Raw genomic sequence first — 26,554 nt, 5'->3', positions numbered from 1 at the left:
TGCGCAGCCTGGCAGCTCGACGTCTATCTCTGCGGCGAGCCGCTCTGGCACCCGTCACGGACACCGTCGGTCGAGAAGAACGGCACCAGCTCGCGAGGAAGCGAGTATTCCTGCCCCGTGCGTATCGCTCCCTGCTCTTCTTGTCTCTAGCTTATACTAGCTGTCAGGTATATTGACGACGTTGTGCTCCCTTGCGAATGTGCATTTCACGCCACCCGCGACTATCCTGCCGTGAACTAGAGTCTCTGTACCTCGTTGAATAGTCCTCCAGTGAAAATTTTACTAGCTTCTCGTGTTGTTACGTGTTGGCTTTGCTGTTGCAAGCCTGTCTGACATCCGCTGTCGACCCCATCTTCTTGCCTTCCTTGCGGCTCTAGCTTGCCTCGTGTTGTCTTGCGACACGGTGTTCTGCAACGCGTCGGGTTGAGCATCTCTGAGCTCCCTGTTGTCGGCTTCTGTGTTACAACGCAGTCTGGGCCTCGAGTCTTCTCTTGTTTCAAGGCACAGGTGTGTTGCAGCTTCGCAGGTCTCTCCCCCATCTTAAAAGCTTCCACCCCCGTGGAAATCGTGCATTCTAACTCTATCCCGCCATTCATTCTAGCTCATGCCAGGCGAATCCGCCACCGCTAACGCATCCCCCGTTCGCCTCGACCTTCGTGGGATTTCCCCTACCCTTGTTACTCTCCTCTCTCGCCTTTTCTACATGTTCGACCTCAACAATATTGTGGGCTCGAAGCTTATTGACATCATCAATGTCCTTGCTCTCGTTTCCGAACGCGTAGTGCGTGCATTCTATCCCTTGTTGGCTGTCCTCTGAGAAAGCTCCAGCTTGTCCGCAAAAACGATCTTGAATGGCTCGGGAAGGCCGATGAGCAAGGCCACCTTCCCGGCGTCCTTGTCGGAGAGCTCGCCTCATACCTTTCCACCAGCGAGTTCCTCCCTGGCGGCCGTCACTTTGCGCTGGCAGAGGACATCCGGACCCTCTCTGTCCGTGTAGACGCGTATCTGGCCAACCGGGAGGCAGTTGCGAACATCAGCCGGATGGCCGTACGTCTCACTTCTGTACTGTATTCGGCGCTGACCTCTCTTCCTTAGCTTCCCGCTCCCCCTGCAGTTACTCGCGCGCGTGCTCTGTTCAGCCAATGGCGACCACTGCTCCCATTCAAGGCCATCTCACCCCAGTTCCTCCTATCGAGCTCGCAGACGAGCTGGTTGATGTGTCGATTGCCCATACGCGTACCCGCCGTATGAGCACTGGCAACAAGAAGCCAGCTCCCTCGAGCGCGTCCCGTCGCGGCAAGAACGGTCCACCCAAGAACCCTGTTCCAGCAAACACTTCGACTCCGCCCAGTGTATCCCGAGAGAACTCTTCGAGCCCTGCGATGCCGCCGCCGTCGATGCTGCATCAGTTCACTCTCCAAGTCGATGCACCTGCTCGTACGGACACTCCCCGTCCCACTGAGGCCGTGCCGGCTGCTGCTGCCGGGACGACTCCGCCCGCGCCTGTCGCCAGTCCCCTCCCTCCTCCGTTTTTTACTCCGGGTGGTATGCGCGTCTCCCAGCTCCCGCCTGCCAGCGCTTACCAGCACACCCACGAATACGTGACCAAGCACTATGGGCCTCGCCCCATCGTACCCATCCCGGTGTCGCATTCGAGTTCCGCGCCGGCGCAGGTGCCCATCGCAGCCTATGGCCAGCCGTTCGTGGCTCCAGCGCCGACTCAACTGCCTGTGCGGAGCAACCTTGCTGCCGCAGTCGCGGGTGGTCCTTCTGCTGCCACAGGTGTCATAGGCGCACCATCTGCTCATATGGCAGCGGGCGCCCGTGCTGCTACTCCTGCTCGTTCTATCCACCCAACCCCCATTGGCTCTCCCTCCAGCTCGGTCCCGCGCAAGCGGCACATCCACGAGATACTCAACGACGAGGAAGAAGACACTCAGCGCCCGCCTCCCGTGCTGTCCAAGGCTGAAACCCTATATTTTGACGCTACCCGCCAGTTCCTCTGTATTCGGGCCAACAAAAAGGGTGTTAAATATTGTGAAGCCCGCCGCCGCCATCCTCGACCACGACATCATGGTCTATAACACCCAGCTTTCAAGATTCCGTACCCGTCTTGCTGAACTCGTCGTTCAGGCCACTGCCGACCGAGTTGACTTGTCCGCAGGTGGCATCCCTGTTGGCGCCCTGGTGTGTTTCCATTCTCTGCCTAATGTGCTGGCTGATCTTGAATGCAGCTTGATGCTTGTGATCCCAACAAGGCCTGATCTTGCTGCCGACTGTATGCTGGGCCAAAGATGCCCCCGATCTCTTGTGTAGATATTTATGCGTAGCTGCTAGATGTCATATTTATTCCCCAAAATGAAAGCTGCTGCCTCCACTGTTCTAAGCTTGTCTGATGCGCGGTTTTGGCTGTCGCTTGGTGCGCCGCAAACCTCCGGGCTGATCCTCATCCTCGGAATCCAACTCCGTGGCTTGTTCTGCTCTGATCTCGTTGATCTGGCCTGATGTCTCACTGATGGAGCCCTCGGCATCATCGGCATCACTGATGTCAGACGCGGCATCATCGGCATTGATGATGCGAACTCTGACACCATCAAATTGATTGTCTGGGCCATGATACTCCAGATCATCTTCATCTTCAGCCTCTAAACTGTCCAGAACAGCCTTGGACACATCGATCATGTCCTCTATTGGCCTTGGGAGAGTGAGTTTTCTCCTCTGCTCATAGGGAACAACTCTGAATCTTCCAATCTTTTTGGACCATACAGTGCCATCCATCTCAGCCACTATATAGGCTCCACCTTTGGTTCTCCTGACCACTATGAGAGGTCCCCACCATCTTTCCCTGTTTCTAGCACTTGGAGAGTCTTCCTCTACTGTGTTCCTGACTAACACTATATCTCCTGGCCCAAATAGGAAATCTTTGATGACATTTTTGTATTTCGCAGAATATTCCGCCGCTGATCGTATGCGGACTTTCAGCATGCGATCTCTCATGTCTTCGATGTGTGTCACATGCTTCGCCAGCGCTTTTGCTCGGAGTCCGATCAACTCGTCTGTTGAAATGATGGCATCAGGGTATTCTGCCAACCATGTTGCTTCCGCCAAGTCCAAAGGAAGTGTCGGGTGTGCACCACAGACAGCAAAGTAGGGGGAGCACCCCATTCCCTTTCTGGCTGTGATCCTGTCTGCCCATAGTACTTGGTGGAAAAACCAGTACCACTTGTTCAGATCCCCTCCTGTAGCTTTGAACAGTGACTGCCTTAAGTCCCAGTGGCCCCTTTCAATGATCCCATTAGCCTGAGAATTGTAGGGTGCTATCTTGATGCCCTTGATGCCATACTTGGCTTCAAGCCATTTGACAGCTGCCACAAATGGTGCTCCATTGTCTGTGATGAGCCACTCTGGACAACCCCATCTGCATATGATGTCCTCCAACAGGAATAATCCAATATTCTTGGCATTTTGCTCCCTTAAAGGCCTTCCCTCCAAATATCTTGAGAGTGCACACCTGGCGTCCACCACAAAATTGTGACCATATGACTTCTCTGACATGTACATCACATCTGCATGCACCTTCTGGAATATGCTGGGCACAGCAGCCACCACTGGAGGAGCTCTCATGATGCTCTGTTTTCTCTTTTGGCAAAGTCGACAGGTTTTGATGTACCATCTGATGTCTCCTTCCATATCCGGCCACCAAAATCTGAGTTCCAGTAGTGACTTGGTTGCAAATGCTCCTCTATGTCCCAGGGCATCATGGGCTGCTCTCATCATGTACATCCTGTGGTGCTTCTCAACCACCAGTCTGTGCATGGAGTCCTCCCCCTTTTTATACAATTTGCCATTTTTGCTCATGAAGAACTTGGCTGCCAACTTGAGGAACCTCTTGAACTTCAGGTCATCTTGGACCTCAGCAGGCCTGACCATAGGCTCCTTCAGCCATTTTTCCACAATGGGCAACCTGTCATCCTGAAGCTTGGCACCTTTACTCCTGTGCTCTTCATTGTAAGGCTCTCTTTCCTCTGCATCATCCTTGAGCATCTGATCTGGCAACATTTTATCCTCTGGCATGTCCGCTTGTAGGTAGACTGGCATGTTCAAGCCCTCAGCAGCATAGGCTGCCCTGATTTGATCATTGAATGCACTCGTCTCCTGCTGAGCCAAATCCAACTCCTGCTGTATGTCTTGTACAGCGACAGCCAACCCTTCCATTGTCTGCAAATATCCTCCTCTTGTGTCAATGTCCCCTTTGAACTCCTCAAACTCCAGAGGTTGCTCAGCAAAATAATCCCAGTCTTCATGCATCTCTGGAGGAATAGTTGGCTCTAAGCCATCTGCATCAGCTGGCCAAACTTCATCTCCAGGTTGGGGTTCTCTCCTTGACAGTCCATCAGGAGGGAATGCTGCACCCTTCACATGCTTGAGTTTGAACTGGAACATCAAAATCTGCTCAATCCATCTGTTGATTGTGGCATTGGGTCCCATTCCTGGGTTGTTCAACATTCCCTGAATGTATTTGGCGTCCGTCTCGATGACCAGCCGCCGGCACCCTAGTAACCAGTAGCGCATCGCGTCCAGTGCTCGCTTGAGTCCATACAGTTCTCGTTTTGGCTGTGAGAACTCCGCCTCTCTTTTATTCAATGGTATCGATGCGAACTTTGCGTAGTAGCATTTGCGCGGATCTGCAGGGTTGCACTGATAGATCTGAATGCCGACTGCCATCCAGGAGGTGTCCACTGCCAAGACTATGTCTGAGTCCCACTCATAATTCAATGGCTTGAGACTTGGTGCATTGATCAGGGCTTGCTTCAACCTGTCCATGGCTTTCTCCTGTTGTGGGCCCCATTCAAATTCTATGTCCTGCCTGGTGAGTTTCTGGATTGGTCTTGCAATGATGGCATAGTCCTTGATGAACATCCTCAGCACTCCAACTGTTCCCAGAAATTGCCTGACAGCAGAGACATCCTTCAATGGTCCCCATCTGGCAATGACTCCCACTCTATCTGCATCTGCAGTTCTCCCTTCAAATGAGCAGAGGTGCCCCACCACATGGAACTTTTCAGCACATAGTACTGATTTTGCACCATTGAAAGTCCCTCCACAGTACTTCATCCTCTGCACTACTCTGTTCAAATTCTGAAAATGCTCCCAGATAAATCTCCTAATTCCAGGATTCTCAGGAATTGTCTCTGGTGTTCCATCTGGAAGCTCATATCTAGAGCCAGGTCCCATCAATGGGACATCATCAATGTAGGGCTGAGTGACATGTGGAATCTCATCCTCCAGAATATATGTCACATCATCATGGAAAATGGGCACACTGTTGGTCCAACCCATAGGAAGCTTGACCAGTCTCATGGCTCCAAAGGGTGTCTGGAATGTGGTGTAGTCCCTTGAGCTCTCTGCAATGTCTCTGGCATCATATCCTGAATAGAGGTCCAAACATCCTCCACATGCTCTTCCAGCAAAATGGTTGGCCAACTCCTCTGTAGCAGGAGGAATTCCAGAATGAGCAATAGTGACAGCATTCAGAGGTTCCAGAGCATGCACAAGTCTGATACTCTTCCCATCCTTCTTGATAACTCCAAAGAACTTGCTCCTATAGGAAGCATTGGAAGGCTCATAGACACCAGCATCCAACTTTTTCTTGATAACTTTGCAGAATTCTTCAAACTGTCCCCTTGGAATGGGTATACTCCTCTCAACCCAAGTCTCATGCTCTATCACAGGGAATTCCACAGGTGGGAAGAAATCATGCCTGAAATCCCCCCGCTCGTTATCTGTCCATGCAAAGCCATACTCATGATTTCCAACTACATCATGCAGCAATTTCAGCTCCTCTGGTTGCAAGAAGTCCGCATGCCGTTTTTCCATGTCGACCATCCGCTCGCAGGTATAGCGCTGTTGGTCTTGATACTCGGGAGGGTTCGGGTTGAGTGGTGGCAAGTCCGCCAACGGATCACCCTTGATCTCGCGCTTGATGCGATACCGGTCCGGCAACTCAGTATACACCGGTCGAACTTTAAGTCCCACGGGCTTGTACTTCTTTGCCGCAAACACCGACTTTACTCCCGGATCAGCGTCTCTGATCACATCACTCGCGCTCGCTTCCGGAGGACTAATGAAGTCAATTGATTGGCAGCAGAAGCATCTCGCTGGACCATAGCCGTGCTTCACTGCTGCTTCATCTTCATCAACCAGCACATTTCCAACCACTTTATGTTGAACTCCCTCCACCATATCCGTCCTTGATTGATGGAATTGTTCGAATAGGTTTGCCGCTGGTTTGTCGTGAACAGATATCTCAGATTTTGATGCCAGGAGGTATGATTCAACAGTTTTGCGTGTTGTCATAATGCCGCCTACAGGTTGGTAAAATCCTTCTATATGGGCTTTCCCCTCCTCATCAAATCCTACCAAGACCGCGACCTCTTCTCCTTGTCCCATCCAGGCCAAATCATCGAAGACCCCTGAAAACCCTGGTTCGACTCTTGATGGTGCCGTTCATTGCCGTTGCTGATGTGTGCCGAATTTGAACCAGGTGTCTCACGACTCTCTTTGCGTGCTCGATCGTACGTGGGAAGGGTCCAGTGATTGCCAGTGTTCGGATCAGTGATGGTAAGGATCTGGCGTTCGCCATCATGCTCGGTTCGACTATTAGTCAGCACATCAAAGGGTCTGCCCAGCAAGACTTTGTATGCTGGTCCCTTGATAACATGCACTTGGAGGAAGATGGTAATGTCTCCCCATCTGAATGGCACATTCTTGGCCATGCCCATTGACTTCTCCAATTGACCATTTGCACTCTGCATGAAATTATTGATGGTAGGGTCCCACATCAAACCACACTGTTGGGCTATTTCCAGTGACATGGACACAATCTGAGATCCAGAGTCAAGAACACACTCAATGGGTCCCTTGGAGTTGATGAGTGGGAAGGCAACTCTCAGAGGTTCAGAGTCCCTGGCCACATAGATCTGTTTTGGCTTCTCATCAGCATCCAGATTTTCCAAGTACTGGAGGTAAGGGTCTTGTGCAACCATAGATCCAGCAGGTATGCCATCCACATCTGTGTTGACCACAAATACCCCAGTCACATCAGGCAAGTCACTGACTTCCAGAGCATCATTGTCCAACTGGAATGTTCCCAATTTCTGAACCTTCTGGGCACCTTTGGGAGCTAGGGATATAGCTGGCACCTCCTGAATAGGGTCAATCGGTTGGCGCACACGGGTCAACCGCAGTCGCTCCTGTTCCCTAAGGTCTCGGCTAAGTCCGAACAGATCACCAAGTCTGATGGTGACTTCAGTGTCATTGATGCGCTCCAATATTTCATCTGTAAGGCCTTCGCGCTGAATCGGTGCCCGCAATTTGAACAATTTGCCTGCATCGCCTTCATTTGGCGGAGAGGTGTCCTTTTTGGGCGGTGGCTGAGTTCGAGCCCCACTCTTCCCAACTTTGACAAACTTGTATGGCAGTTCCTTGAGCACTTCACTAATCACTTCCTTCTCCTTGTCTGAGTCCTTCTGGGCTTTGCTTGATTTTTCTGAATTTTCTGCTGAATTTTCCTCGTCTTCGAATCTGACTCTCTCAGGTGGCTTATTTCGAGATTTAGCCTCCTTCCTTGAGATATTCAAAAATCCGATCCCGATTGGTTGGTACCAGACCGACCACGAGTCTGAACATATTGGTCAGGAAAGTCCTCCTGAACATTCAGCATATTCATCACAGCTCTTCCCAAAGCTTCAGCATTGCTGCCCATAGAGGAAGGTCTAGGCTGGTTCATGGCAGGATTGACTTGTCTCCCAGTCATATAGGCAGGTTGTGCTTGTTGAGGGGTGCTGACCATCTTGTCTGTAAGCTGACTAAGCTTAACATGTATGGTTCTGACTTCATCTCTTAGCAGATCAAAGTCATCATCAGTCACTGGTGGTCCCTCCATGAACATGTTCTGTCCAACAGCACTCTTCTTCTGCCAGTACTCCTCCACCCTATTGGATGTGGATGATGGTCCCCTTGGAATGAAACCTCCATCAGACAGCTTCTGCTTGCCATCCTCTACAACAATCCATCCCTTGGCCAAGTGGGCATGCTTCTTATGGCAATCTCTAGCAAAGTGGTCTGGGTCTTCACAGTAGTAGCATCCTCCATTGCCACCATTGTTGTTGTTGTAGTTGTTCCTCTGACCCCAGTTGTTGCCACTATAATTCCCACGGTTGTATTGGCGCTCTTGTTGCCCATAGGAGTTCTGAGCTGACTGCCTCTGCTCATAATCATCCCTTGGTGGTGGTGCATTCCTCTGGTTCTGGAAGGTCTTGACCAATTCATCAATAGAGGCTTGGGTCTGCTTCTGCCCAACCACTACTGCATCTCTCAGACCAGACACTTGTCCTTCAAGATCATCAAGCCTGACATCTCTCTCTTCCAACTTGACCCTGGGGAACCTGTCAGATCTCCTCACTTCAGGAGCATCTGGTTCAAAGGTACTATCAGTCCCACCAGTCCTTGAGAATTTCTCCGCCAACTTGATCAGTTCATCCAGTTGGATAGGGTCCTCCTTCCTGTCCAGACCTACAGGGCCAATGATTGCTCCAGCCTGTGCAGCATTATCATCCCTCAATAGGTTCCTGGTGTTCATAGCCAACTTCAGGGATTGGGCAAAACCTTTCTCCAAGGTAGACAAGTACTTGGTGCATGCCTCCTTGTTCAGAATGATGGCAGGGGCCTTGTACAACTTCTGCACCAAGGCTCTGAACTTCATGCCAAATCTGGTAAGCTTCCCCTCTGAAGTATGCCTGATCCCTCTATATTCATCACAAAGCTCCTCCAACTCATCAAGGGTTCCAGCCCTGTCTTCATCTGCCTCTGGGTATACTTTCATGACTGCCCTCCTGAAGGCAACATAAGTAGTACCAGCTTGGTACTCAGGCAGCTCCCTCCACACTTCTCTCTTCTTTGCCCCAAGATAGCCAGTCAATAGCTTCTTCTTTTCAGCATCACTGGTGATACCAGCCAAGTCAAAGATCTGCTCCACATGCTCCATGAAGTCAAGGAGGTCTTCCTTGTCATCAGAAGTGAACTTGGGTGCATTGGTCTCCCAAGCTCTAGGAACTCTGAAGCCTTGGACATTAGCATTGGCCATGTTGTTCTGCTGTTGTTGCTGTTGGTGGTTGATCTCTGAATCAGAAGATGATGATGATGATGATGATGATGAACTTGAACTGGGGTCAAATCCAAAGAAACCTGGTAGGAGTGGGTAGTCTTCCTCTGATGATGAAGAATAGTCTAGTTCAGGAGAGTCTCTGGTATACTCTTCTGTGATATCTCCCTCAGGAATAGGTGATGATTCTCTGGAATGTTCTGTTTCTGGTTCAACAATGATAGTTTGTTCTTCTTCTTCTTCTTCTTCTTCTTGGATGGTAGGGTTTTGGTTCAAGCTCTCTTCTAGTTGATCTCGACGTGCAGCACGATCAAGAGCTCGTTGCGCTCGACGTTCTGCGGCGGTAGACGTTGTTGATGATGGTATACGCTCAGCGTATATGAATAGTGTTGTTGTTTATCTGAATGAACCCCCTCGCGGTGGGCTCCAGATGAAACGCGGAAAATGGGACAATGGGTGGAAAGGATAGGGAGGATGGATACTAGCACAAAACACAGAACCAACAAAACTCAACACTCAAATCAACACTTCTCTCTAACCCTAATGTAAACCCTAACCCTAGGCTAGGTTTACTATCCAATCCAATCAATGTTCGTGTTCAGCGCGCGTGTTCGGGGGTTCCAACCAAAGTATATGGTTGCTGCAATTCAGATAGGTTCAACAATGGGTGTGGTGGTGGTGAAGAATGGATGGAATAGACAACAACAACAATATTTCTGCAAAGATCAGCAAAATCAACAGCGTTCGGGGTTCTCGGGCAGCGTAGATCAACAAAACAAATCTTATCTGGTTCACAAATTCAAGTCTCGTCGTCGTCGTAGTCGTTCTCGAAGGCAGCAGTTCCACTTTCCACTATGGGGAGCAAAACAACCGCTTGAGAGGCGCGTTGGATTCTAAAGTCTACTGTAGTATACAGCGGGAATATATACCTGGAGGCTCCCCGCCTTATCTAATCACTGGCCGCGGCCCACGGCGTCTCCGCGGTCACGTGCCCCGTTCTGAAACGGTTTCATCCGTCTCTGACGCGTCCCAGCCCCGCGTTTCGCGTTTGCGACGCGTCCCAGTCTCCATAAACGTTGCATCCCTTCGTTTGAAGGGTTCGCGTTTCACCCTGCTCGCGTTCGAGCCAAAACGCTCCCTCCTTTAGTGTTTGGGGGTGTCCGGCCGGCCGCGGCCCGGTCCGAGTCCGCTCCGGAGCTCACCCGCCTGCCCGAAAATGGCCCGAATGGCCGTTCCGGCCCGTTTCCACGACTTGGCGCGTTGCGCGCACGACAACGGAGACGATTCCGTCTCCGGTGACGACTCCGGCCTGCCTGATCTGACGCCGGACTCCGACGACGACGATGACGATGGTCAGCTTGAAGATGGTGACCGCATCTTCTACACCTCGTTCCGCCCCTCGGAGGAGATACGCGCTGGCAGTACTGTCTCGCAACGCCTGGCCGAAGCCTTCGCCAGGAACTCCGCCCCTCCGCCCTCCGAGATCCCAGACTGGGCTAAGGAGTTCCAGGACGTCTTCAACAAGGAGTCCTTCGACACGCTACCGGAGCAGAGAGCCTGGGACCACGCCATTGAGCTTGTCCCTGACGCTAAGCCCACCAACTGCAAGGTGTACCCCATCTCGCCCCTCGAGCAACGCGAGCTCGACGCGTTCATCGAGGAAGGGCTTTCGACGGGCCGGATTCGCCCCTCCAAGTCTCCGATGGCGTCTCCGGTCTTCTTCGTCAAGAAGAAGGACGGCGGACTCCGCTTCGTCCAGGACTACCGTGCTCTCAACGCGATGACTGTCAAAAACCGGTACCCCTTCCGCTGATCAACGACCTCATCAACCGGCTCAAAGGCGCTCGTTACTTCACCAAACTCGACGTCCGTTGGGGCTTCAACAACGTCCGGATCAAGGAAGGTGACGAGTGGAAAGCGGCCTTCCGGACTAACCGAGGCCTGTTCGAGCCCTTAGTGATGTATTTCGGCCTGACAAACTCTCCCGCGACGTTCCAAACGATGATGAATGACATTTTCCAGGATCTCATCCTCTCCGGAGACGTCATGATCTACCTTGACGACATCCTGATCGCCCATTCCGACCTCCGGAAACACCGACAGATTGTCCAGGAGGTCTTACGGCGACTCCGGGAGCACAAGTTGTACCTTCGAGCGGAGAAGTGCGACTTTGAAAAATCGTCAATCGAGTACCTCGGAGTCATCATCTCCCACAACCACGTCGAAATGGACCCCGTCAAGGTCGCAGGCGTCTCCGCTTGGCCGACTCCGGAAAACAAGAAGGACATTCAGCAGTTCCTTGGGTTCGCTAACTTCTACCGCAGGTTCATTCGGGACTTCTCGACCCTTGCGCGCCCTCTTTTCATGCTCACCAAGAAGGACCAGCAATGGACTTGGGGCGACGCGGAGGCCTCCGCGTTCCAAGCGATCAAGGACGCGGTCACCTCGGACCGGTCCTGGCGATTCCGGACGACGCACGGCCTTTCCGACTCGAGGCGGACAGCTCTGATTATGCGACGGGGGCGGTTCTTTCACAATCCGCCCCGGACGGGAAGTGGCACCCTGTAGCATTCTATTCCAAAAGCTTAAATGATGTCCAGCGCAACTACGAAAATCCACGACAAGGAGATGCTCGCGATCATCCGCGCACTCGAGGAGTATAGACACTTCCTCGAGGGCGCCGCACCCTGTCGAGATTTGGACTGACCATAAGAATTTGGAGTACTTCAGAAAGACGCAGCACCTCAACCGGAGACAGGCCCGGTGGTCTCTGTACCTCTCCCGGTTCGACTTCACGCTGCACCACAAGCCTGGCCGCGACATGGGTCGGCCTGACGCCCTCTCCCGGAGACCCGACCACAGAGTCGATTCCGACAACTCCGATGTTGTCCTTCTGCGGCCTGAACTCTTCCACGTCCGCGCACTCGAGGGCGTTTCTGTTTCCGGTCCCGGCTCTGAACTCCTCCGTGACATCCGTGATGCCCTCTCCGGTGAGCCTGACCTAGAGGAGCCCGTCGCACTAGCGGCCCGGCAACTTCTTAAGGTTCAAGGTCAAGCTCGAGGCCCCCGCTCCTCACGTTCTGACGAATGGGCCGTCTCCGGCGGTCTTCTCCATTTCCGAGGAAAGATCGTCGTACCAAAGGACAAGGACCTCCGGAGACGCATCATCGAGCTCTGCCATGACACCCGAGTCGCCGGACACGCAGGTCGTTTCAAGACCCTGGAGTTGGTCTCCCGGAACTACTGGTGGCCTCAGATGTCTCGCCATATCGGCCGGTATGTTGCGACCTGTGACTTGTGCTGTCGCACCAAGGCACTCCGGAGACTGCCCCACAGAGAACTGCACCCCACGGAAACGCCCCGGACGCTGGCATACCGTCTCCGTGGACTTCATCGTAGAGCTTCCCGAAGCCCATGGGTACGACGCGATCATGGTCGTCGTTGACACCCCTCGGAAAGCGCCCCCACTTCTCAGAGTGTCATACGACGGTCGATGCAGTAGGGGCAGCCCGCCTCTACTACCGGAATGTCTGGCGGCACCATGGGACTCCGGAGAAGTACGTCTCCGACCGGCGGCTCGCAGTTCATCGCGGACTTCACCCGAGAACTTTGGCGTCTAATCGGCATCAAGCCCGCCACGTCCACCGCGTACCACCCGCAGACAGACGGTCAGACAGAGCGCGTCAACCAGGAGCTGGAGCAGTACTTGCGGATCTTCACCAACTACCAGCAGGACGACTGGGATGAGCTGATTCCGGCCGCGGAGTTCGCCTACAACAACCACGTTCACTCCTCCACGCAGCAGGTCCCCTTCATGACGGACACGGGACGGCTCCCGCGCATGGGCTTCGAACCCGGAGTCCGTTCCGCCATGGAGTCAGTGAACGAGTTCCGCGACCGGATCGCTACTGGTGTTGCTGAAGCCAAGGCCGCGCTCACTAAGGCCAAAGAAGAGTACAAGCGCTACTACGACCGGAGACGGACTCCGTCTCCGGAGTTTAAGGTTGGCGACCGTGTTTGGCTGGATGCCTCTGACATCAGGACGACTCGCCCCTCGGAAAAGTTCTCCCATCGCCGCCTTGGACCGTTCAAGATAGTCGCGGAGATCAGCAAAGGTGCCTACAAGCTCGACCTCCCTCCGCGCTACTCGAAGCTCCACCCGGTCTTCCCCGTCGTCAAGCTCGAGCTCGCCCAGGATGACCCCTTCGACGGACGCCCCGGCTACGACCAGCCCCTCCGGACCTCGAGGACGGAGTCCCGGAGTGGGAAGTAGAGGAAATCCTGGACGCAAGGGTGAGGTATAAACGGCTGAACTACTTCGTCAGATGGAAAGGCTACGACGCATCGCACGACCAATGGGTCCGCTTCGACCGCGTCTTCGCCCGGAGAAAATTGCGGAGTTCTATGGTAAGTACCCTGGCAAGCCACGACACATCGCCTCCGCGACCTTCGACTCGATTCCGTTCCGGTCTATGCGTCGGGACGCCGCATTCAAAGGGGGGTGATGTCAGGGGAACCTCCCTTTCGGCCCGGAGACGCGCCCGATTCCGGTCCGACTCCGGTTCCGACTCCGGTCCGGCCCTCCATCTCGCCCGCACAATCACCGATCCGTCAACGCCCTCCCGACGGTCGCCCTGGGACCTCGCCTGCGACGCCGCCCAAGCCTTCTGTGCCCGACAGCGGCAGCTACGGACAAGCAGTATATAGTCAGCTACCTAGCAGGCGGACCCTTAGAGTTTCTTCTCTTTGGATCCTCCCCTGCTAGGTCAGCTTCATTTGTATTCGCTTACCAATGTTCACGCTTTGGATCCTCCCCTGCTAGGACCTTGATCTCAGGCCTCCGGGGTTGCCCTTACAGAGTGCAGAGAGAGAGTAGAAAATAGAATAAAAAGTCACTGGCTGCTGCAAAGGCAGGTGGATTCAGAATTGCAGACCAAATCCCACCTTTGCTTAAAAACACTTTAAAACACTTGAAGGCAAACAAGAGGTATTCAAACAGCTAGTTCAATGTCAGACAGGACATAGGTACTTAGGCAAGTTTTATAATTGCTTCATTCCAGATGAGCATTTGTTGCCCTTGAGCAGAAAACTACTGTACTATTTTGATTAATTGTCTGCGTTACGCGTGACACGCGGTCCCGGCGCGGATACCTGCAGCCGCCATTACACGTTCAAATCCGATTTGCCATCAAATCCAGGCCTAAAAAGGCAATTTTTCGTTCCGGCTGATGCTGGACTTGCCTTTTATGGTAATCCAGACACCTTGTCCAGTGGACAATTTGCATTACGTGTTACATGCTGTGGACAATTAATCAAAATAGTACAGTAATACAAACATAATACATATCCTACATGAATGCCCCAGATACAACAAGTACCAACACATACTCCAAAAACAATCATATATGACATTGCACTCCCTCAGATTCTGGGAACACAGGGTTTCTAGAGGAATCAGGAGCATATACAAAGATGAGACACAAACAGAGAGCCTGAGAGGTCACCCTCCCCAACTGGGAAGAAGAGCTGGAGCCAGACCTTCCAGACAACAAGGAAGTCATGGGCAATGATGATCATAGATAGATTGGATCACAGCAGAGAGGAGAAACACAGCAAGAAACCCCTGCAACTTAGAAAGCTGGCACTCCTAGCAATGGCTAGATTGCAGAACCAATCCAAAGACACCACCTCTAATTACCCCCCAAAGCACAAAGGCTTTGCCAGGCAGATTGACATATATAGCTGCTCTCACAAGCACTATGCCTTTATAGCTGTAGTGTATTTGCCTGGGGAATAAAAATGTGATTAAAAAAACAGATCAAGTTATTTAAAAATACATAATCATACCTTAAAGCAAGGTGTTTAAGATGGCCACTTGGCCAGCAGCTAGTATAATATTTCACCTCATTGTTATTATATTATATTATGGATATATTATGCTGCACAGGTCCATATTATGATATTATTATATTATCATTATGCATTTAGCATAATAATATCATAATAGGCCAGCACTAGATCATGTAAGGAAACCATGATTGGGATCAAAATCTTAAATCAAGTTAGCGGGACGATCAAGCTTATTAGTTGACAGAACCCTACTCTGTTCCAGAGTCGGGGATAGGAGACATGTTTCTGCTCCAGTCATTATGTATCCTGCTCAATACCTCCCTATAGGTTTTCATATGCCATCATCATGATAGACTGAGCATAGTATAACCTTATAGATGTCATATTCTAGGCCATCTATGCCCTATGACTATTCTGGTCTACCAACCCTGTCTGACTCCTACAGGACTTGATAAGTGTTCGATAAAGTTGTTTTATTTTGCTCAGCTTTGGCTCAGCTTGACTTGACGGTTTGGACCCTCATTGTAGATCTGAGACTGAGTCCCAGGGTGACTGGCTTCTGAGAAAGGCTTCGAGATGAACCTTGGATTTATCTGGACTGCATTTTTCTGCTAGCCCCATATATTAGATCTAGTGCTCTGCCCGGGTCAGGCAGCCCGAGCCCGGCCCGGATCAGATCTTCTAAAAAGCTACCAGAAAGAGACCACTTTACTCCTGGTTCTGTATCTCATTTTATTGCCCCATATTCTGTCGCAAGCAAATTCATTCTTGCTCTATAACTTTTCCGATAGTTACTTGCCAAGACAAATGTAGTCTCGATTGTGAGATCTATAAGTATCTGTATAAGAGTAAAGAGTCAAGTATCTAATCCCGTCCGTAATACATGACCGCAAAGACAATGCCCCCCGCACTCAATAGGAATGCGAGCATGATCATCGCTGAGTACCACAGCACCTCGTTCTCCGACTCCTTACTCGGTGCAAGGCCCTTGGCGCGCTCGCCCATCTTCTCTCGTATCTTCTCAAACTGCCTCCTGCGTGTCATCTCCTGGTCGGCCTTCTCGGAGGCGACGAAGACCGCGCCGCGGGGGTCGCTCTGCTTCACTTGCATTCCACCGTTGGGCCCGCCAATGAGCACAAACGATGGGTATGCATGTTCGTGCCATTGCTCCAGCTTGCCGCAGGCCACGCTAAGCCGCATATAGCTCGGGTCGTGTGGCAGGGCGCGGGCGTGGATTTTGCGGGCGTAGTCGCGGAATATAAGGGAGACATCGCGGGGGTTGGTAGAGCGCATTATCAGCTGGTATACAGTAAGAAAAGACACGAAGGCACAAGAAAAAACAACGTACGTCAGCAGCCGCAGCCTTGCGTATCTTGACGTTCCTGACAAAAACACCGCGGTTCATGAAACAAAGCTCGAGGGTTGCCATGGCCATCGTCGCAGGTATGGCACAAAAGTTGAAGACGCTCTGGTTCTTCAGCAACCGTAAATACTCCAAGGCGTCCGTCGCATGCCTAAGGGCATCGACAACCATCGCGCTCTGAACCCACATTGCTTGCTCTGGCACATCCTCTTCTCGATTCGACGCAGGACACATGTCGGATGGAGTAGTGAAGCCATACGGGCCCCAAAACGCGCGGGGATAGAAATATCTTCGCTCGTCAGCGTCCTCCCTCAAGTCTCGAGTGATATTCGTCTTCTGAAGGAAAAGGCCTAGCGAGTTGCTGAGCACCAATTCGCGCGCAATGCTAGGGGCTTCTTTGCCCGACGCGGCAAACAGCAGAGACAACCCTTCTCCAACAAGCCCGGCGACATAATGGCAGTATAGGTCGTATTCTTCTTGCGTGTCCACTGTCGCGCCTAGTGGCCGCAGCGCAAAGTCTGCCATACCAGCGCCCATCTTGTCGGCAATGGTCAGGATGGCAGCACGGGCATCGGGAGGGAGGAGGAGGAGTTCGGTTACGACATCAGCATACTCGACAAGGAGTAGCCGGTCTTTCTCGTTGGGCCCAGAGTCGATGAAGTTCCAGCCAGGCGTGGCGCTATGGACATGGAATGAGCGCAGTAAAGTCTGTTTGCGCTGGGGGTCAAGCGTCATGTCATCTTCAATGGTGTCCAGGCCACGCAGTACAAGGTAGAACAGACATATCTGGTCTCGAAGTCAGCTCTCGTGGTCAGCAATGAGTTGGCGGACACACCGTTCGGGCCAAATCACCCTCCAGCTCTTTGATAACTGCGGCGAAGCTCCTGCTCGTAAGGTCGAGGTGTTTCCAACATGTGCGCATGCTCTCCCGCTCCCACCCACTCGTTGGGTCCCCAGGGAGGTCGCGCGACGGCTCGTAGTATATCTTGTACTGCACGAGAGTGCGGAACTCATTCGGGTGCGTGAGCAGAAGTAAGAGGTATGTTGCGAGCCCCATTGCGCGTGGAGAAGATGAAGGAGAGAGGGAAGGTGGGAATGTGCGAAGCGAGTGGCGCGACATCGTATCGTATGAGCTTTTTTTCGAGGTGGGACGATTTCCCAAGGGGGTAAAATGACGTGTTGATCCGCTGCTGATTCCATCACTGGTGTCACACTCACACTCAACTTCAAAATGGCCGTTCGAAGAAATACTTGTAAGCTGATATAAAGTTTCTGTTCCGAATGACAAACGTTCATGAAGCAACATATTTGTAGGCCCAAACCACATATTGCTTGGAAGTCCTCTCTTAGACTCTAGTGAGATTGAATTTTGAAAAGGTGCCGCAGTAGCCGCACATGCGGCGGGCAGAGAGAGATTTGAGGTTAGAACAATACTTAATTTCCAAGCTCAGCCGCCAGATCCGTGCCAGTCCCATAAATTATAAGAGAGCTGAGAGCCAACAGATACGCCAAAAGCTGGTGAGCGCATTCGCCAAGCTGTTTCATCCTGAGTCAGCCCGGCCGGACTCACCGAGCACAAAATTGAAACTCAAGCTTCTTACTGGCACCGAATCAACAAGAAACGAGTAGTGGTCCTTGTGACTTAGCTCTTGCTTCCCCACTTTGTAGCCCGGGCCAAACAAATTTTGATAAAATTGTCCTGATACAAGCGTATCTGCAATGACCGTGACAGCAACATGTCTATGTAGTGGACTAGACCCCCACGGTATTAATTTTACTCTCCTCTCCTCAATGTATTGCCGTCGTAACGGCGGTATGCGTGGCCGTGGTTGTTCCAGTGAAGAATATCGTCGAGCAAGGCAGACACCATACTACAGTCGCCGGATTAGAGCGGCTTCCGAGCCTCTCAGTTTCGTGGGCGGAAAACTTACATGTGGTGGTGAGCGTTCCGCTATTTTCGAAGGGGACAGTCTGGCACTGACATGTCGTCGTAAACGGGAGCGTGATGGTCGCGGCAGTCGCAGTGGGGGCGGGAGTAATGAGCGGGTCGGCGGGCTCAGGCTGCAGAGATGTCCCCAATCGTTTTAGAACAAGACCACTGGGAGCAAAGAAGTGGGACTGACAAGTGCGTTGGCCATGGTGCTGCCGCCCAGGAGAATGGCGAGGATGAGCTGTGAAGCGCTAGTAAAGCGAAGAGCCATTGTTGTTGAACGGATGACGGTGCTTCAAGTTGTCCTGGGCCTTCCAGGTTATAAACGGCAGTGCGGCATAGATGCCGTGCGGAAGTCGATGGTCTCGTGCAGTGGGATTGAATGAACTGGCAAAACCACGGAGGCGGGAGACGAGGCAGCGAAGACGAAGCTCTGCGGGTCCGACGCAAAACCGGAGACGGTTTGTAAGTGGCAGAGGATTACGGATACGATTGGCGGGGCTCGTCGGGCATCTGTTTGTCAGATGTCTGCAGCTGAATTCTGGAAGACTGGAGCGCCTAAGCCTTAAGGCCTTTTCAGTTGTGATCATCGGGATGTTTGACGTGGCTCGCACCATACGGTAGTACCAGGAGAAGGACCACAAGTATTTAACATTCTGCAGTCGCCGGCTCAAGAGTTAGTATAGAAGAATGGTAGATGCTGAGCATTGCTGACACTTACAACAGATATATCCATCGTGGCGGCTGGCGCAAGACATTACGGAGCCCAGAGATCTTTTCCGACTCTTTCTGCAGTCTGCAGTGGAGAGAGACAAAAACTGTGGACAGTGTGACCGAAGATCGTCACAGCCGCTGAGCTTGTTCTTCCGGTGCCGCCACCAGCTTTTCCTCCCATACAGTGCCGGTGTCCGTAGACTCAAGAGTGCCTTCGTTGGAATCTGCCAGCGAACACAACGGTGGCATGATCCCCCAAGAAAAGATTCAGTGAGTATGCCTTCATGTACATGTTCTCGTTCAATACAGCTTTCAAGTTTTCATTGACGCATGCCAGTGAACTAGGCGTCGATATATATCCGCGATGCAGAGCAAAGACAGCAAGACAATGCCCCGCCAATCTAATTGGGTAGTGCGCCGCTGAGGAGCTCCGTTTGAAGCGGCCTGTTGTCAAGCTCACAAGACAACTTCAAATTTGGAAACGGAGGCTAACGGAGGGTATACTCACGTTTGGATGGGGGAACGAATGTTTTCACGAGGCTCGGTGTGTTGTCGCTATTCATTCGGTTGTCTCACTAACCATAATCGTGCAGCTATGACTTTGAATATACTAGTATTGGTTCTGACGCACTGGCACTTGGTGAGCACCCAGCACCGGTAACTCTATGGGTTGGGTTGAGCTTGTCGTCCTTAATGGGGAGTCCGCATGGGTGTTGGTTGTGTGCTTTCGCTTCCTTGCATATCCACTTAGCCCCATCTCGGAGAGACGCGCACCCCTTCGAGAGCACGGATTTGCTTGGCCACCTTGTATAATGTTGTAAGCATAGTTGGGTTATCTCATCTACTTGTAATGCAGCTCAGGCGGTTACAGAACTTGACCCCTCTCCTCTACACCTACTAACGTTGTTGATAGCCTGTTATCAATTATACCTGAATCTCGATTCTCGACTATTTATCACCCAGCAAGCCATTCATTACCACTACGACGCTTTCCGAGGTTCGAAGACATTGTCTATATCGTTTCTAAAACACGTTCATCCCCATAAAAGAATGTTTGCGACGGCCTGCTTCAGCTAAGGGATGGATGTCTGAAAAAGGCAAGTGACCTACTTATTTCGGACTCTCGGATCCTATGAGCTCGGAGTTCATCACACGGGAAATTTGGGTACATGGCTGTCTCCAATGGGCTCCCTTCTTTTATCCAGTCGAATCTCCCCGCTGATGTCCTTCCAGGGGGCATAACTGTGGACCAGAACTCAACAATCTATCCTGAGAACATGATGTGAACTGGATTGTATTCTAAAAGCTTAAACTTGACGAAGCCACCAGATGCTTGGGAGCTGCTTCGCGCGCAAATGAAGACCCCCAGTTGTTGTTTGCGCTTCCACCAAATATACTCTCGCCAAATCAAGCCGACGCGGCTGCGTGCTTCGCGGAGATGATTACTAGTGGCAGTTGTGGATGGTGTGGGTTGCATCTCCTTCCTCATGATGCGGTGATTACCGTGGATTCTAGGTCTAATTCAAGCGAATTCTGTGTGTTTTGGATGGAATCCGTCCATATACACAGGTTATATTCTCGTGGCCCTGGCACATGGAGTATTCTTACTTTCCATAGGACATGTCGCCCTAGCGATGCAACATGGGTGTGTGCATGTGCATGTGGGCTTATTTTGCCCTGTTTGCAGGTCCAACCCGGTAACCCTCGCAATTCAAAGATCTGACGCGAATCTCAATACGGCCTTTCCGAGTCTTCTTCTGGACCTTCTCGAGCTTCAAGTTGGCATGTGCGCATCGACCCGCTCTGCGATGACACGCAGACCTAGGCCTCCGACCTGTGTGCGGATTTAATTTTTGACTTGTCCGCATCGCCGTCAGTGTTTTGTCTTGATATCTGGCAGACGGTTGATCCCTAAGTCAATCTCATCTTTTGCTCAATGCTACCTATCGATCGACGTCCGTTTGAATAGCAAATCAATTATACCGTGGCAAGCCGGCGCTGTCTTGCATTCTAACCCCCAACTTCTAGTTGTCGTCCGAGTCGCGGGTCCGGATTCCGGTGCGGACTCGGGATCATAATCGAAACTCCGGCTTTGTGGCCTCAAGACGACGGGTACGTGTCGAGCACGGGACGTGATTATAGCCTTAGCCTCAAATGGAGGTGAATGTCAGTTGTTGTTCTCTTGCATTCTTTGTTCTGAACTGGGGTAAGTTTCCCATTGCTTCCGCCTGATCAGACTTTCTGGTCTCCCATGCTTAACGGCTAACTGCTCCTGAGTCTTGCGGACCAGAACGTTCTTGTCGACCTCAAGCCATTGTCAAAGTCTCCCTCTCTCTAATCTGTCCATCTCTTGACCTGGCATCTTGGCTTGTTCCCTTATATGCGATGTCTGTTCGGCATGGTAAAATATATGGTTAACGGATCAGAGGTGCATCATATCCGAATGAACCTTCAATTATTTCTGTCAAACTTCGGAACAACAGCACATCCTCCGACGCATCAACGTCTTTTCTTGCGTTCTTCTTTCCCCTGGGTCGATTCCGCGCTGGACATAATTCGAGTTCAAGTTTTGTGATGACATCGAGGTGTGCTTGTTCTTCCTTCCCATTCTTCCTCACATGATTCCTTCTTTGATGTGTTTCTGCTTAGTTGTGCGCTCGCCGCTTGTCATGGCTATCCGCAGTGAACGGGTTTGAAATTCCAGTCAGAGTTCAAGCTATTGAAGGTGCCAGTAAGTATTCTGTACTAGGACCAGGTAAAAACGAACGAGAAACTTTCCGGCGCTTTAGCAGCCCGGTCACTCTGGGCTCGACGTGCTTCGGGTTCATGGGAATGCTGAGCTGGCTTGGGTACACAAATGAGAACGATTAGCTGATGAATAGAGAAAGCAAACTGAAGAAAAGGACCCAGAGCAAAAGTTTCTACAATATTGAGACATACACTTCACTTACACAGCTTGGCCGTGACCTGAGGTTTCAGCCAGATAGCTTCAAGTGGCTGTCAGTACGAGCACAGCGAAGCGAGGCGTCGGACTTTGGTCGGGTTGATGGCTGTTTTGGGCAGGGAACCAGGATAGAGGTAACGATTCTAATTGGCCGCACATCTCGATCGAATCTGGATGGATTGGTGATTGACGCTTATGTGAATGCATTAGCTAAGCCCCTTTTGGGCAGCCTGCTACCTGAATCTCTCTCCGTCTCTCTTTCTCCTCGACCACCACCAGCACTCCGGATCCGACCCACGGCTACGGCCTCGACCGATCCTCCCCCACCACGTTCATTATAAAAGCCGACCACCGACTTTCGAGCGATGCACTCTAATCCGCCCCCGCCTCTCGAGCTCGTCGACAGCGCCATTCACCATAACATGCTTGCTGTCCATTCTCAATACGGCCATGGCCATCAGCTTTATGCGCCTCTCCCTTCGCACCCATTGGACTACGTGTCCTCGTCCTCTTCTTGCGAGCCAACGCCTCCGCCATCGATGGGTCCCAAGCGGTATCGAAGCACACCTCCAAAGTTCCAATGTGTCGGTTATGGGGACTGCAGGATGATTTTCAGTCGAAGCGAGCATCTGGCAAGGCACATAAGGTGTGCACTCCTTTTATTTTTCTCTCTCTTTCTTTCTTTCCCGCTCCTTCCTATTCGACTGTGGTGTCTTGGTTAATGTACTTTCATTCCCTCCTGTCTCTTTATCCGCGCCTTTGTCTCTCCACCATCCCCTCTTTTTTGTGTTCTTCTTCGTATCTTCTTGGCAGAGTGCAGTCGGCATCATTCTTCCCGTCTTGACCTGTCGAGATTCTTTTCCATATGGTCCAACATACTTCGCCATTGACTTGTATTGACCGTCTTCCCCAGAAAACATACCGGTGAACGTCCTTTCACCTGTCACTGCGGCAAGCAGTTTTCTCGCCTCGACAATCTTCGCCAGCATGCCCAGGTGTGTCAAACTTGGACATGATCCTAATACCTGTTGACGCTCTATCAGACCGTCCACTCCGCCCCCGAGGACCGACCACTGAATGAGCGCATGATGCGAGCCCTTGCTGGTATTAATGCCAGCATGATGGCCGGTGTTCGACGTAGACGGTATGGCAACGGTGGCCCAGCGACAAGTCCCAGTTCGCCCTTGCCCATGATGTATTCGCCGGGCTACGCGAGCAGCTCCATGTCGTCTTCTCCAGGCCTTTCAAGCTCTGGCTCTTCTTGTGCCTCCCCTGCACTCAGCAATGCCCCTTTCCCATACGAACCCGAGTCAGGTCATGCCGTTTTTGCCGCCTACACTGCGGGGTACCCCTCTGGCTCGCATTCTTTGCCAGCCTCTCCTTCGTACCCGTCTTTCCAGTCACAGTACACGTCTCATTCCCCCTACCCTCCCCATCAACCCCAATCCGCCCCTGCTTTCGAAGTCGAGGCGAGCGATTATCTTGCCGCCGGCGCCATCGCTTCTCAAGTTCACGGTCATGCGATAGTCAAGCAAGAGGAGGTCGACCTTGGGTTAGACCTGGATGAGTTTTACCGTGCCGTCTGCGGCTCTCCATCGGACTTTGTCGCCGGTCCTGGATACGACTGCGATTCGTCATCAAGTCCAAGCCCGCCTCAAAGCCCCGAATACTACTCTAATCACCAAGAGCGGGAGATGACGAATGCGGAGTATTATCGTGCGGTCCAGGCCGAATACTATTCTCAACAACCTCAAGCGGCTTATGCCTTTGCTTCTTGATCTATTTATTATACTGGGGGTACTGCATCTGGGGCAAACTTGTGTGCGTACCTTTTTCACTTGTCCGCCTCCATGCACTAAGCTTTCAATGAAGAATCTTATCTTTCTGTACATCAAAACGACATCTTGGGCCACCGCCAATAGCAAAACGAATCGCCCATCTCACTCTCCCTTGGACCACATCACGCTCTCTTCTACATTATCGCTATTACTCCTTGGTTTACTGCTTGGTACACTATTCCTTCAGCGCTATTATCTCCACGGCATTACGCACATACTTATTCCTTTCGACGCCGGCGCTCGCTTTTTGTTACCTTACTTTCTTCGCGGGCGCAGCTTCTCTATCGGTTGTTTGTTACTTCTTTGGGGTTGTAGAATACTTGGCGGGGATAATTTCTTCAGGTTGGTTGGGTCCCGGTACTCCATTGAGGTTGGAGGACGTGTAATTATCTATGGACTCCCACTTGCGCTGAAGCGCATAACTTTGTACTTACTTACAAGACTCAAAACATGTGATATGGTCTATGCCTCCTTTGCCAGTCGTTCAGATTCGAGCGTTCCACAACGTGTCGAGTAAGCAACCTCGTATAAGCGGAGAAAAGGCTATGGGCATTGACGGTGGCGTCTGCAGTTAGACTACCTTTAGCTGCATCTAGCAAGTGTGCGACGCAACGGGCGCGAAAACGTCGCGCATCGGGATTTCAATACAACGTCGGCATATGGCAATTTGCGCACAGCCTCATAGACAATAAGCAATGGTTTCATCCAGCGGAGACTCAAGCTTTCTAAGTTCAATGAGTTCATACGAGTTTGAGTGTGGATGCAGAGCTACATTTTGACGTCCGATGATAAGACTGAAGAAGCTCGAGAAATGGGTAATTGGGAGAAGGTTGCTCTTAATCCAAATTATGGTTACTAAATGAGAGTGCTTTGCGATGCAAGACTGTCGTGCTCCGAACCGGCGGCGCGGCTACGCAAGGTAGGCACCCGAAGAAGAAGGCCGGAAGGCACGAAGCTTGAAGGTTGGACGAGCGTGACTGTGAGTCTGGGCCTGGAGACGGCGGTCGGAGACAGCTTGGGACCGATGCGGGCGGCAACGCGAAGAAGCAGGTTTACAGGGTCTTGCATAATGGAATGCAGTCCGATTTTTGATTTCTCGCCATTTTTGATTGATTTTTGGCATAAGTGTGCCATCGGCTGGCATTCCCGAGCCTTTCCGAGCCCCCTTATGCCTGATTTCAGCCCAAAACAGGTGGCAGATGTCACACAAATCCAAAATCACGACTGCACTCCATTATGCAAAAGTCTGTAGAATGCAAAACCCGACATAATGCGTCAACCAGAATGGAATCATTTCGGTATAAATCATGCTAATGTGGCGGCTTAATGAAGATGGGTTCATCTTGGTCAACCTGATATCAGTGGACTCAACGACGCAACTGTTGAATGAAGTGGGATGCAGCGAGAGTGGGGGAAAGGAAAAGCATCCATAACGACTAGACAATAATAATAATAATAATACGCACATAGACAAGAAAGCCGCTGTTTTCGTCTCTATGAGATCACTGAGCAGCCATAAAACTCCTTTGATTACCGATAGTTATAGATACTGTGCATGCTTACGATAACCTCAGAGCGAAGTTGAAGTTTGGCAGAGTTCACTTTTTTTCTTGGCTTGCTCGAGTTCGAGCTCCCTGATTCAAGTTCAAGGGCTCGACTTGCGCTGGAAGCTCGAGGTGGATCTAGAAACACTCTGGAGTCGGCGAGTAGGGAAGCAAAGATAGCCGCAGAGCCGATATCCGAGAGCAAAGATTTCCCAGGAGAGACACGAGACCACGCGGAGCGAAACAATCCGGCACCGAGCCGAGGCCTATAAGCAGAACGGTGTCCAAGTGGAGTGAGACTGCCAAGGGCGGACAGGGTCCGGGTGAAAAACTGTTGAGCCAATCTTTGACTTATGACGGCCGGAATGCACAGACACTGTGACACAGAGATGGCATACTTGGATGTGGAAGATATAGATTCGATGAGTCATAGTTGATTGGTGTATTGGAGATTATCCAACAGTCAACTCATATGGTGCAAGTTGTCCTTCTGACTCCTAAACTGGCCATGTTTAACACTAGGATCTGCTGCAACCTGCTGCAACGCGGGGAATGCTTGCGCAGAAATCAGGTGATTGTTAGGGGCTGCTGACATCTAGAGAATTACAGGGTCTGACATACTCTAAATGACTACTTTCAGCTACAATGGTTGGAAATCTTCAAGGGGAGCAAGAAACAAAAGATAACAGTCAGGCCAACTCTCATTTAAAAAGTGTGGATCCAGGAATAGGAAAATAATTAAATTTGAATGGAATTTCTCTACACTTTCTAATAGCAGGGTGAGGGTTACACTTTGTACTTGTTTGGCTTCAGATTCATTTTCCTCAGGTTGAATAACATATCAAGCCTCTGTGTGTTTCTTTTTTGCCTTTTTTCTTCTAGTCCTGGTTGATAAGACTGGACTAGAAGGAGACAGAATGGATGATAAGATGGTGAAGAATGATTAGATGTCGATCACACAGTAGTTGTATATAAATTCAGGCTGCAAAAATGAGTTAAAAAGGGTGTAAGGTAACCCTGGAGGCCTGAGATCAAGGTCCTAGCAGGGAGGAATCTAAAGGGAATAGGGCTTCGTTTTGAAGAGAATATTGTCATTAATAAATAGTTTGTAAAAAAAAATGTCAAAACCCTGTTTATAAAACAGTTTTTAGGTTTTACAAACACTTCAGGCCCACCAGCCTGATTGGCCTAGTGCCATATAGTTTTAA

General features: G+C 51.2%; 2 protein-coding genes across 2 annotated transcripts; one reads left to right on the top strand and one right to left on the bottom strand.

The window, feature by feature from the left end:
* Positions 1-15,877: 15,877 nt before the first annotated feature.
* Positions 15,878-17,496, bottom strand: MIND_01410800 (uncharacterized protein; the record flags this gene model as incomplete). Its single annotated transcript, XM_037370504.1, has 3 exons — positions 15,878-16,312; positions 16,362-17,162; positions 17,212-17,496. 3 exons carry the CDS (start codon positions 17,494-17,496, stop codon positions 15,878-15,880), a joined length of 1,521 nt encoding a protein of 506 aa, XP_037213096.1.
* Positions 17,497-22,329: 4,833 nt separating this feature from the next.
* MIND_01410700 (uncharacterized protein) lies at positions 22,330-23,742 on the top strand (the record flags this gene model as incomplete). The annotated part of the gene is made up of 3 exons (XM_037370503.1): positions 22,330-22,610; positions 22,878-22,959; positions 23,008-23,742. The coding sequence occupies 3 exons, from the start codon at positions 22,330-22,332 to the stop codon at positions 23,740-23,742; spliced, it is 1,098 nt and encodes a 365-aa protein (XP_037213095.1).
* Positions 23,743-26,554: the final 2,812 nt, after the last annotated feature.

The sequence above is a fragment of the Mycena indigotica genome (assembly GCF_014461135.1).
Source record: "Mycena indigotica strain 171206Taipei chromosome Unknown Mind.scaff0018, whole genome shotgun sequence".
Taxonomy (NCBI): domain Eukaryota; kingdom Fungi; phylum Basidiomycota; class Agaricomycetes; order Agaricales; family Mycenaceae; genus Mycena; species Mycena indigotica.
Note: the sequence above shows the minus strand (reverse complement) of the source record. Positions and strands in the feature narration are given on the sequence as shown.